General features: G+C 32.4%; 1 protein-coding gene and 1 pseudogene across 1 annotated transcript; both read right to left on the reverse strand.

Moving 5' to 3' along the window:
- Positions 1–3,278: 3,278 nt before the first annotated feature.
- On the reverse strand, positions 3,279–4,815 carry LOC108557012 (juvenile hormone epoxide hydrolase 1-like). The gene is made up of 3 exons (XM_017913388.1): positions 4,606–4,815; positions 3,577–4,547; positions 3,279–3,523 (listed from the first exon to the last, which is right to left on the reverse strand). The coding sequence occupies exons 1-3, from the start codon at positions 4,789–4,791 to the stop codon at positions 3,307–3,309; spliced, it is 1,374 nt and encodes a 457-aa protein (XP_017768877.1). The 5' UTR covers positions 4,792–4,815; the 3' UTR covers positions 3,279–3,306.
- A 1,037-nt stretch (positions 4,816–5,852) lies between these two features.
- LOC108557008 lies at positions 5,853–7,234 on the reverse strand (annotated as a pseudogene).
- Positions 7,235–11,855: the final 4,621 nt, after the last annotated feature.

An 11,855-nucleotide genomic window follows, 5' to 3' on the forward strand; every position in this document is an offset into this window, starting at 1 on the left:
CAATGCAAGAAGCGAAAAGGAATGCAGCACAAAAATGTAAGAATAATAAATAAATAAAGGAAGAGGAATGAAGGATAAGTTGAAAAGCGGAAAAGTCTTTTGATAGGCGACTGTGTATTGCAGTGAATAATCTTCCACTCTTGGCGCTCGGTAATGGCCATTTCAGTACAGATCCTGAAGGAACGATTGAAATAAGATTATCTTTCATCGCGGCGCCATTGCACGCCGCACTTGTTATCCCATTTGATGATCTCTCCGCGCTAAATAAAGGAAGAAATAAATAATAAAAAAGATTTTGTTTTCAAAGGAAACACATTATTAATTACGTAAAGAAACTAGAGTAAAAAAATGTTGTATTGTTACGTGTGAATGAAAAAATAATGTACAGAATTTTAATTATATGTTTTGTCGTAAAAAAAAAATTCAGTTGGAGTACAGGTATTCAGTGATACCTCGATTAACGTTACTTTTGATAACGAAGCTTTGTTATAACAAAGCACCTTTTGAATATGCCTAGTGGAGCATTATTATAATTTTCTAGAAAATTTTGTGGAAAGGAATGAATTTGATAGAGCAGTAGAAAATGTCTGATTCAGTTGTCTGAATTTGATCTAAAAATTTAAATTTCTGAGCCTTCAAAGCGTAAGAAAATCTTATTTGTAACAAAGACAAAATTAAGAAGTTCATGCCTGTAAAATGTACATAATCATTGAAATAGTCATGATGTATGAAGAGTTGTTATTTCGAAGTGATCAGTATTAAATGCACTAACTTCATTAAGGAAATTCTTAAAACAAAGATAAAGAAAAAAACTCTTAAAAGAGTTTAATTAAATAAACTCGACTGGAAAGTTAAAGTCTGAACTAATTGCAAAAATGAGCTATTTTTTGCACATTTAACATTTTTAATTATATGTGCTGATTTTTTGACATTTAACAGTTTACTATAGTTTTTTTTTACATTTGACATACAGTAGAACCTATTTTTTGTGCAGACTTTTTTTATGCGATTTTAATTTGTGCGATTTTTTTTATACACAAAATCAGGTTTTACTGTAGTTTCTTCGAAAATTGACAGTAAATAATATTATGTAAATAATAGAATTGAATGAATGACCATCTATGGTGATCAATTTGATGCATCCATCCGTTTACCGTACGAGCCGTGACGTACCGTATGCAGAATGAAAGAAAGAACAACAGCTCTGCTCTTTTTTATGTCATATAATTTTATTCACAATCTATTTAACAATGTGAACATTGAGTAAATTTAAGATCGTGGTTGACATTAATTGGATAATCTTTCCCGGTGGATAGTTTACCATTATGATGATTGTCTTGTATAGTAGTATATTGATGCTCTGCGATTCCACTATTTTCTTCGACTTGGCTGAAGGTCCATATGTTCAACCTCATTCATTTCACTGTCCATCTGTGATGAACGATGGCCCTATTGCTGCAAGCACCGAGAGGGCTTACAAATGGCCTGGCTTGACCAGGATTTGAACCTGTGTCTACTAGATCGTGGGTAGGGCGACTTAACCATTTGGCTATTAGTCGCTCTCTGCTCTTTTAAAGTCGAGTTTATTTAATAAAAATTTTCTTTGATTCATTTTTTAATAAGGAAGTCAATTCATTATAGCCATAATATTTTTGCCTCTGTAAACGAAGTTTCGTTTAACGAAGTAAATTCGTTAATCGAGGTATCTCTGTATTTAGTGTAAATAGAGTAAAAAGACGAGTCAATGTTAAATTAACATAGCGGTGGTCTGAAAAACAATTTAATTTATTTGGATCTGGGAGTGGAATAAATGCAAATGCTGCATCCCTATTTACGTATTTGTATATACAAAATATACATATACATATTTTTTTTTTATTATTTTATTTCGCTTAGTAAGGGGATGCGCTTGAGGGATTTATATTTCAGGCATAAATATGCTGGAATGAATAAGGGCCGAAAAAGTTTCGTTGAGGAGGTGCACGGGGCGATCTCCCTTTTGTGTCTCGGCAACGAGAAGTGTCTGAGAAGTAAGAAAAATAGAATACAATGGCAATAAATTTGTCGGGCCCATCCTACGAAAGAAAATACAAGCCGAAGAAGAAAGAATGAAAGAGAAGAAAAAGTAAAAGTACGACGGCGGAAGGGAAATGGAAAAGCTGGATGGGCAAACATGGCCATACCATGGCTTGTGCATGCATGGAGTTTTGCGCGTGCCGTAGATATAAATTAAAACGAACTTTCCAAATGGAAATTTTCAATGGACCGGGAGGAAATTAGCTCGCAGTTCGAAGTTCAACCAGATACTAGCGCAGCGATATGCAAATCGGTCGCAACTTGTTTTGGGTTCGAAACGCGGTTCGCAATTTGGTATAAATCAATCAGTTATTGCTTGCTATTTATGTTTATTGCGAAGCGTTCGCTTGTTTGTATGTCTGCTTGATTGAACTATTTTAAACCATTTCGAAAATCATTTGGTTGATATTTATGTTACTTGAAACTAATCTGAAATAAATGAAAACGCGGACGCAACAATTTCTAAACCGCTAAGTAGTGACAACAAATTTGCCGCGAGACTCAATATATTTGTTCCTTACTTTGACACAAGTTGAAAACTGTCGTTATATAATAACATGAATGTATGGAAGGAATAATCTCTTCGAATGTAAAATCTCTTCCCAGTTAGACTTAGTTAACCATTGGTATAATAAAGGGTTCATGAACATTTTTGGGAGTAAAAAAAAATATTTCTAAGTGACGTTCAACCTACGGAAAGTGGCCGACCTATATAATAAGTAGATAATTCAATAACGAAAATAGACACAGAACAAATTAGGAAAAAAGCCACAATTAATAATGCAATGAGCCCCCGTCTCCAGAGCCATGGGTTGCCGACCTCTAGAGACTTTGTTTACACATGTGATATCGTAAAATGCATCGATGTATCCGGGCCATTACAAATGGAATAGTTACTATTAGCAATTCTTCTAGTCATAGTCATATTTCCGATATTTCATTATGACCTCGACAAGCTCTGTCTGAACAGCTACACTTACAAATACAGCAATCAAATTGATTGCTACAGTACTCTTGGAATTCATATCATGGAATGATACGAATATTGGCAATTTCTTAAATTCATACTGAATGGCAAATTTTAATACAGTTAAGAAGCATTCATAATAATTACATAATATTTTGAATTCTCCATAAATAAAATATAAGAACGAAACGTAATTATACTTAAAATTTATTCTATTTATAACATAATAAATTATGTTAATTTAGAGTACTAGATTTGCAGTACTATTCTTTGGTGGTTTCAAGCACTTCCATCTTGGTGATGGCTTCAAATATGTCTTGGGATAACACCCCGGGAACTTCAAGCGCAGCAAAATGTCCACCGTCATCAAAGTTCTTCAAATGAACCATATTTACATACTTATCCCTGAGAATCCACTCGGGTTGGTAAAACAAATCGTTTATGAATTGGGCACAGGCGCTCGGTACTTTAGTTTCGATTCTGAAAAGAATGCGTACACTATTAAGTTGAACATTCACCGTCTGCTTATTTACTTATTTATGTTATATTTCCTTTGGGCGACGTTGACCGTTTCTGAGTAGAGGCGCATCGAAGTTGTTATCGAATTTGTTACCCAATAGATCATTACATTGTCCAAGAGTTTATTGTAGTCGAATTTTATCTTAAGCCCACCATCCATGCGGTTTCTGTAACTGTAATTGGTCCCGATAATGAATTTCTCCAGAATGTAAGCTGCTAATCCAACTGGAGAGTCGTTCAAACCAACGCCTAATGTGTCAGGTTTTGTGGCTTGCAAATGGAAGTATCCACTCTCTAATACGTGCTTCGACATAAGATTCGAAAGTGGATATATGCTTTCTACTTCTTTTTCCGTCATGAAATACGTAGGGTAAAAACTCGCCACGAAAAGCTTTAAATAAGAGACAGGGTTATAATTCATGCACATATTACAATGTATTCCCTTGACGTAGTCTGGATATATGGTACCCATGGTTGCAGCCAAGGTGCTTCCCCAATCGCCACCTTGAACATAGAACCTCTTGTAACCCAAACGAATCATCAGATTTTTCAAAACTGCAGACATCTCGACAGCTCCTAAGCCCGATTTCGAAGCGCCATCAGAAAATCCATAACCTGGAAGAGAAGGAGCCACGATCTCAAAAACAAAGTTCCTGCCCTTCTGCACTTCAGTCAGCATCGGAATGATTTCGTAGAATTCCCGAACCGAACCCGGCCAACCGTGGAGGATAAGTAGCGGTATTTTCTGAATATTGGTATCAGGTTTAACGTGTATGTAATGGATGTCGAGTCCTTGAATTTGCGTCTTAAATTGAGGAAACTTGTTCAGGTACACTTCTCGCTTCCGCCAATCGTAATCATTTCTCCAGAAGTCAACAACTTCACTGAGGAGCGCCGAATTGATCCCATAATGGTGATTCGAATCTTCCAGAGACTTCGTAATCAATCTGTGCCTGAGAAGTCGGTTTTTCAAGTCATCTAATACCTGCAACAATTAAGTATTGTCATACTAATTTCTTGCTGTACACATTTAATTAAATTACATTATCGGATATGTTGACTTTGAATGGTTTAATTGTTGTATCATCTTTGACCTCTTTACCTGGGCCCCAGTAGGGTTCTGGCACAGTCGGAATCGGCGGACTTTTACTGCATTCTTTAATTTTAACACCCACGAAGACCGCGATCAAAGAAGCGACGATGAACAGAAATTTTCCGCACTTGCCCATCTTTCGCACTGATTAAATTAATCCGGTGATAAACATTATATATGTCGTAAACATCAGTGGCGTCGGCGCAGATTGAAATTACATAATATTATTAAACTACATCCATGGATTTCCACTTCCTACACTTAACTTGATTTTTATGATACAATTCCAAATAAGTTTTAAACAAATTATAAAGAGAATCATAACCTTTTCACTCAATCATATAAGATGATATCCAATTGTACACCAATGTCTCATATTTAATAATGTCAAGATAGTTGAAAGATTATTTAATTAAATTTGTTTATTTTGCGTTTGCTCAAGTACTTTACTTGTAGGAAAGTGAAACATGTCTATTTATAAAAACTAAGTTGTTATTTTATTTTATTTATTTATTAATTTTCTATTACTTCAAAATAATCAGTGTTAGTTATCGTAATCTGCTTAAACACATTCCAGTTTATCGTTAAATAAACATATGGACGTCTCGAATTGATAAAAAAAAATCGATTTGAAATCAAATCTTTTGATTGTATTCTTGCTTTTCAAAATCTTATATTGTTCTCTTTTTGATTTGAAACTCTTATAAATTATTGAAAGTATTTAATTTAAGTATTTAAGAATTTAAGAGCAGCAAATCGATTTGATATTATTTTCTTATTATGTTATTTTATTGAGTTTATAGTATGGGGATTTGTTGTAATAAATGTTATTATTATTATTAAAGATACTTAAAATAAAATACTCATTATTTTCATGTTATTCTAAACGTATACAGTTATACCTTATGTAACAAATAGGATGCGTCTATTAAGAACCATGTACTTTATACCAGTCGTAGTTATCTTTCCAATATTTCATTATGTTCTCGATAAGATCAGTCTAAAGTCAGCTTACAAATACAGTAATCATAGTGATTGCTACATCATCCTTGAAATTAGTATATTAACATTGGCATTGTTCCGGTATGGAAAATTTTAATACAGTTAACTAGAATTCATATTATTTTGAATTATCCATAAATAAAATACAAATACAAAACGTAATTATATTTTTTAAAAAATATCTATTTGTAACATAATAAATTATATTAATTATGTAGGTATAGAGTTCCAAAATTGCAGTACTATTTTTTGGTGGCTTCAAGAAGTTCCATCTTAGCGATGGCCTTCATCGAAGTTCTTCAAATGAACCATATTCAAATACTTATCCTTGAGGATCCACTTGGATTGCTAAAGCAATTCGTTTACGAATTGGGCACAAGCGCTCGGTACTTTAATTTCTCTTCTGGAAAGAGTGAGTACAATATTAATTTGAAAATTTACTGACTGTTTATTTACCTATCCATGTAATATTTTCTTTAGGCAACATTGTTCGTTTCAGAGTAGAGGCGCATGGAGGTTGTTATCAAATTTGTCACCCAATACATCATTACATTATCCAAGAGTTTGTTGTAGTCGAATTTTATCTTAATCCATTCGATTCCTGTAATCGTAATTGGTACCGATAATGAATTTCTCCAAGATATAAGCAGCTAATCCAACTGGAGCGTCGTTCAAACCAGGTCAGGTTTCGTGGTTTGCAGATGTAAGTATTCAGTCTCCAATATGTACATCGACATAAGATCCGAAAGTGGATACATGCGTTCTGCTTCTTTTCCCGTCATGAAATACGTAGGGTAAAACCTTGCCGCGGACAGCTTTACATAAGAGACGGGGTTAACATTTATGCACAAATTATTGTGTATTCCTTTCACATAGTCTGACTACAATACTCCCATGGTCGATGCCAGGACGTTTCCCCAATCGCCACCTTGAATATAGTACCTCTTGTAACCTAAACGAACCATCAGATTCTTCAACACCCAACTCCTTCTGAACTTCAGTCAGATTCGGAATTATTTCTTAGAATTCCCGAACAGAACCCGGCCAACCGGGAGAAGTAGAGGAATTTTCTGAAAAATGGTATCAGGTTTAACGTGTATGTAATGGATGTCTTTTCGCTTTCGCCAATCGTACTCTTTTCTCCTGAAGTCAACAATCTTCCAGAGACTTCGTAATCAATCGGTGCCAGAGAAGGCGCTGTTTCAAGTCATCTATTGCCTGCAACAGTTAAGTGTTATCATGCTAATTTCTAGCTGTTTACATTTAATTAAATTACATTATCGGATATGTTGACTTTGAATGGTTTAATTGTTGTATCATCTTTGACCTCTTTACCTGGGCCCCAGTAGGGTTCTGGCACAGTCGGAATCGGCGGACTTTAACTGCATTCTTTAATTTTAACACCCACGAAGACCGCAATCAAAAAAGTGACGATGAACAGAAATTTCCCTGTGTCCATTTTTCACACTGATTAAATTAATCCGTTGATAAACATTATATATGTCGTAAACATTAGTGGCGTCGGCGCAGATTCAAATTACATAATATTATTAAACTACATACATCGCTTTCCACATCCTACTCTTAACTTGATTTTTTTTTGGTATAAATCCAAATAACTCAATCATTTAAGAATATATCCAATTGTACACCAATGCCTCAAATTTAATAATGTCAATAGTTCAAAGATTATTTACTTAAATTTGTTTATTTCGCGTTTGCTCATTCTGTTTAAGTACTTTACTTGTTGAAAAGTGAAACATGTAAATTTATTAAAGTAAAATTGGATTTTATTTTGTTTACTTTTAAATTTTCTATTACTTAAAAATAAACATAGTTAGTTATCGTAATCTGCTTAAATACAATCCAGTTTATCGTTAAATAAATATAAAAAAAATTGATTTGAAATAAAATCTTTTGATTATATTCTTGCTTTTTAAAATCTTATATTATTCTCTTTTTAATTTAAGTATTTAAGAACAGAAAAGACCTATAGTCGGTATTCGGTTTGTAGTATGATGACTTATTGCAATAAATATTATTATTATTACAGATAATTATAATTAAATACTCAGTAAATATTCTCATTATTATCTTTTTCTTCTAAACGTATATACAGTCATACCTTGATTAACAAATAGGAAGCGTTTATTAAGAACCATGTAAAATAGCTGATGCCATAAGCATTTCAACAGAACTAATTTTCCATATGTTGCATGTAGAATTAAAGATGAAGAAGCTATATGCAAGATAGATTTCGGATTTACTAACAAACGCATTCTCGACCGTCTTTGGTTCATTTTAAAAAGATTCATACTGATTTTGTTCGTCGTTTTGTAACTATGGATAAAACATGGATTCACCACTACACTCCAGAGATGAAAGAAACATTTAAACAATGGTTCAAGTACACCAAAGAATGCAAAAACAGTTCCATGTTATAGCTTAATTTATTTTGGATACAAAAGGAATTTTCTTAATAGATTATCTTGATAAAGGTAAAATAATTAACTTAGAATATTATACAAGCTGTAAAAATGAAAAAAGATCTTGTTTATAGAAAAATAAAATAATCAATTTCCAAGACAATACACCAGCTCACAAAAGTGTTTTGACCATGGCGAAAATCAACGAATAAAAGTTTGAATCCAGCGCATTCCACTATTCCCAAAATTTAAAAAAAATGTAGCATGGTAATGGATGCTTCGGCAAGTACCTGCACTTTATCGCAAAGAACGAGGACAAAATGTGCTGGTCATGCTAGTTCTGTGAGGAGGACTACAGCCCTGAGCACACGTTTTTAGGTGCTGCAGATGGGTTAGAATGAACACGAGGCATAGGCTAGAGCCGGAAAATTTTGTCATCGAAATGCTGAAGAGTGCAGAGAGCTGGGAGATTATAGCAACATACGTAGATGCTATTCGAAAAAGAAGATGAGCGGAGAGAAAACAGCACTGAGTAAGTGAACCAAGGGAAGTGCCAGACAGGCAAGGACATCGCAGAAGTGTACTGTGATATAGTGACGAAGAAGAGAAAAGGTTTTTGTGCGGTAAGAATCACACAGTACCACCACTCCACCCTATGTAAGGTTTCCTCTCTTCCACAAAAAAAGCGTTAATGCAAATAATTATAAACATGGTATAGCATTATTAGAAAAATGTACTAGATGTATTGAGGTACAAAGAGATTATATTGAAATATAAATTTTGGAACCACAAATCTCCTTTATTTCCTTTTCGCTTACAAAACTTTTCAAACTGCCCTCGTATATTTGATTTTTGTAAAGGATAAATAAAATAAACAAATACAATTACTGGAATCACTATTACACATAATGTATTTTTCTAAAGAGAATGCGGAAATTTGCATTTCAGGTTATTTGCACCACCAGCAAAGGGTGCTCCGAAGTGAATGTATCGACAAAAAGGTATAATTTGCGAGCGTATTAAGGCATCCCGCGCGATTTATGGCAGCGCATAAAACTAAATAGGCTTTAAGCTGTTAATAGGGCCTTATCCCAATTACACCGTCAATATAACTAATATTGATTAATAACGCGTTCCCGAAAGGAAATTTAGGGCTCCATTAACTTCGCCCTTCGACCGTTTCCTCATTTGAATCGCCCAACCGTCCCGTAATGAAACGAAATAAAACAAACAAAAAAGAAACAAAATTTGCAATGATTCTGCACATTTGCGTTTTATTTTTAAATCGATCCGTTCCGCTTTATTAGCGTGCAAGTTTTGAAATGAAAACATTTACGTTTCATGTCCATATTTCGAGTAATTCGTTGCGATATCAATAATACGATTCAATATTTTTTTTATATGTCATCCAATATTTATTTACAATCTATTCGAATTGAACATGCAGTAAATTAGTTTGCGATTTATGATTTATGCATTTTACTACACGATAAAAAATGAAATACACGTTATAGAACAAATAGTATTATCTTAATGTCTGATAACAAAAAAAAGCGAAATTGTGCACTTACGCTTCAATATTATTAATATTTGTGTCATTATGCTGCAACCGCACTATGCGTGATATGTCTATATAAATATAAATGTCTATCAGGTCTACCAACTGACTTGATAGCTTATATAATAATAATTGGTACGTCTGATAGAATTATTAAAATATGTATAATAAATGAACTATTCCTTGTTTAGGAAATATTGAATTGATTATGTAATGAATACGAACTAATCCATCTGATATTTTGTATACACTAAAGGCAAACATATTCCAAAATCTATTTATATCATATATATTAATTACAAATATGTTCAGAATTTTAAACTTAGTAACTAGTTAATAAATTAACGATATAAATAAAAGAATGTCCAATTTCTCATAAAAAAATGTGTAATAACCATGTTGTATCATTTTATGTCTATTTCTTCATTATAACGTTCCATGTAATATTTTATAAATCTATTATGTAAAATTATAAATTATATAAAAAATAATCATACATCAAAAAAACCGGTTAACCTGTAAATTACCGGTATTAACAATAACCTATTCTATTTTAATAAAAGTTGAACACATTAACAAAACAACAATAAAGATATATACTTTTACTTAATTAGAAGAGACAAAATAAAATAAATTATTAATAATAACAAATATAAAATAAGTTTGATATATTATGAAAACGGTTTTTACGCAGTAATTAAATCGTAACTAAATCACTCAGTCTTGTTCGAATTTTCATTATTTTAATAAAAATTGTGTACAAATTGTGCAAAAATTTGACAAATTATACTGATTTTAATTCTTTGCTTATAGTAATATTTTGTGTAGACAATTTTAAAACATAATTTTATTAATAACATCGGTATTAAGTATTTAAGGTGCACTTAAAGCTTCTACAGCCAATTGTATATGTAGATCAGAGGATCCCAAACTTTTTTTGTGTCGTAGACCCCTTGCCATGTTTTTCTGTTTTGGGTAGACCCCTACTTACCTGATATTGATTTTTTTTTAATTTCTAACTGTGGTGAAGTTTAGTGTTAAAAACTTAAAGTAAAAACACATGTTAAGTTTAAATTAAAACTACTCAAAATAAAATTTTGTATCTGTTATATAAAATATACGTAACATAAAATAAACTGAGCAATAAGTAAATGCTTTAATAATAAATTATCAACATTTGGCGTCAATTTTGTAAGGTTTAATCTTAAATCTCCTCCGCTAATGATGTCCAGTCTGTTTCTTTTTTTCGTTAAGAGATTGGTAACAGCGCTGAACCCCCTTTCCACTAGGTATGACGATGGAAAGGAAACTAAAATTTCCTATATAAGTATAAATATATATAAATAAGTAACGGGTATGTTGTTTTGTAAATAGGTACTATCAGTGTATGTTGAGATCCACTATCGTGGACATTTTCATTTCATGGGCCCCCAAATTTTTTTTTCGCTGACGTAGACCCCTTGCAAGTTGTCATAGACCGCTGGAGATCGATGTAGACCACTTTGGGAATCGCTGATGTAGATATTATAATGTTCTAAAAACGAAATTTCAATATTTAAATCAATAAGACTTTTACTGATAAATTATTTCAATTGGTAGAATCGTTTCAACTATATTTAATAGACTCTTTCATTTCGTCCTCTGATCCAAAATCAAAGAGAAATTTATTTTTGACGTAGTATTGAAGAACTTCGTCGAATTTTCAGTTGATAAAACAACTTCATGTACAATAACATTTTCAATTTGCGAGTAAACAAATACCGGTAATTCTTGTAAAAATTAACCGGTAATTTAGATAATCAAATTGGCAGGTAAAATCGATAAACCATTAATGGAAGCCCTATTCATACTACATATATTCTTCCTTATTCCCATTTTAATAAGTACATTATTATTTTTTATGTATACCCAGCAAGATCGGAAAATCTAAATCCAAGAAAAAGACGAACGGTAGCGTTGTTATAACAGCAAAGCCGAGAAGGGCTTTGTGTTGTTTCATACTTAATTCCCTGGTCTACTTTACGAGTAAATCAAAATTTCCGTATTTTCCAAAAAGAGGCGTGTTTTATTTAAGATTTAGATTTTACGGTTTTGCTGAGATATCCCATTTAAATAAAACTAGTACAAATCAACTTCTAGCAGTAATAAAACAATATTAATCAGATTTTATTTTATAAATTTATATGAGATTTGTATAAATCTCCTTTATTTTAC

The sequence above is a fragment of the Nicrophorus vespilloides genome, unplaced genomic scaffold (assembly GCF_001412225.1).
Source record: "Nicrophorus vespilloides isolate i.1.1-1 unplaced genomic scaffold, Nicve_v1.0, whole genome shotgun sequence".
In the NCBI taxonomy this organism is placed as follows: Eukaryota; Metazoa; Arthropoda; class Insecta; order Coleoptera; family Silphidae; genus Nicrophorus; species Nicrophorus vespilloides.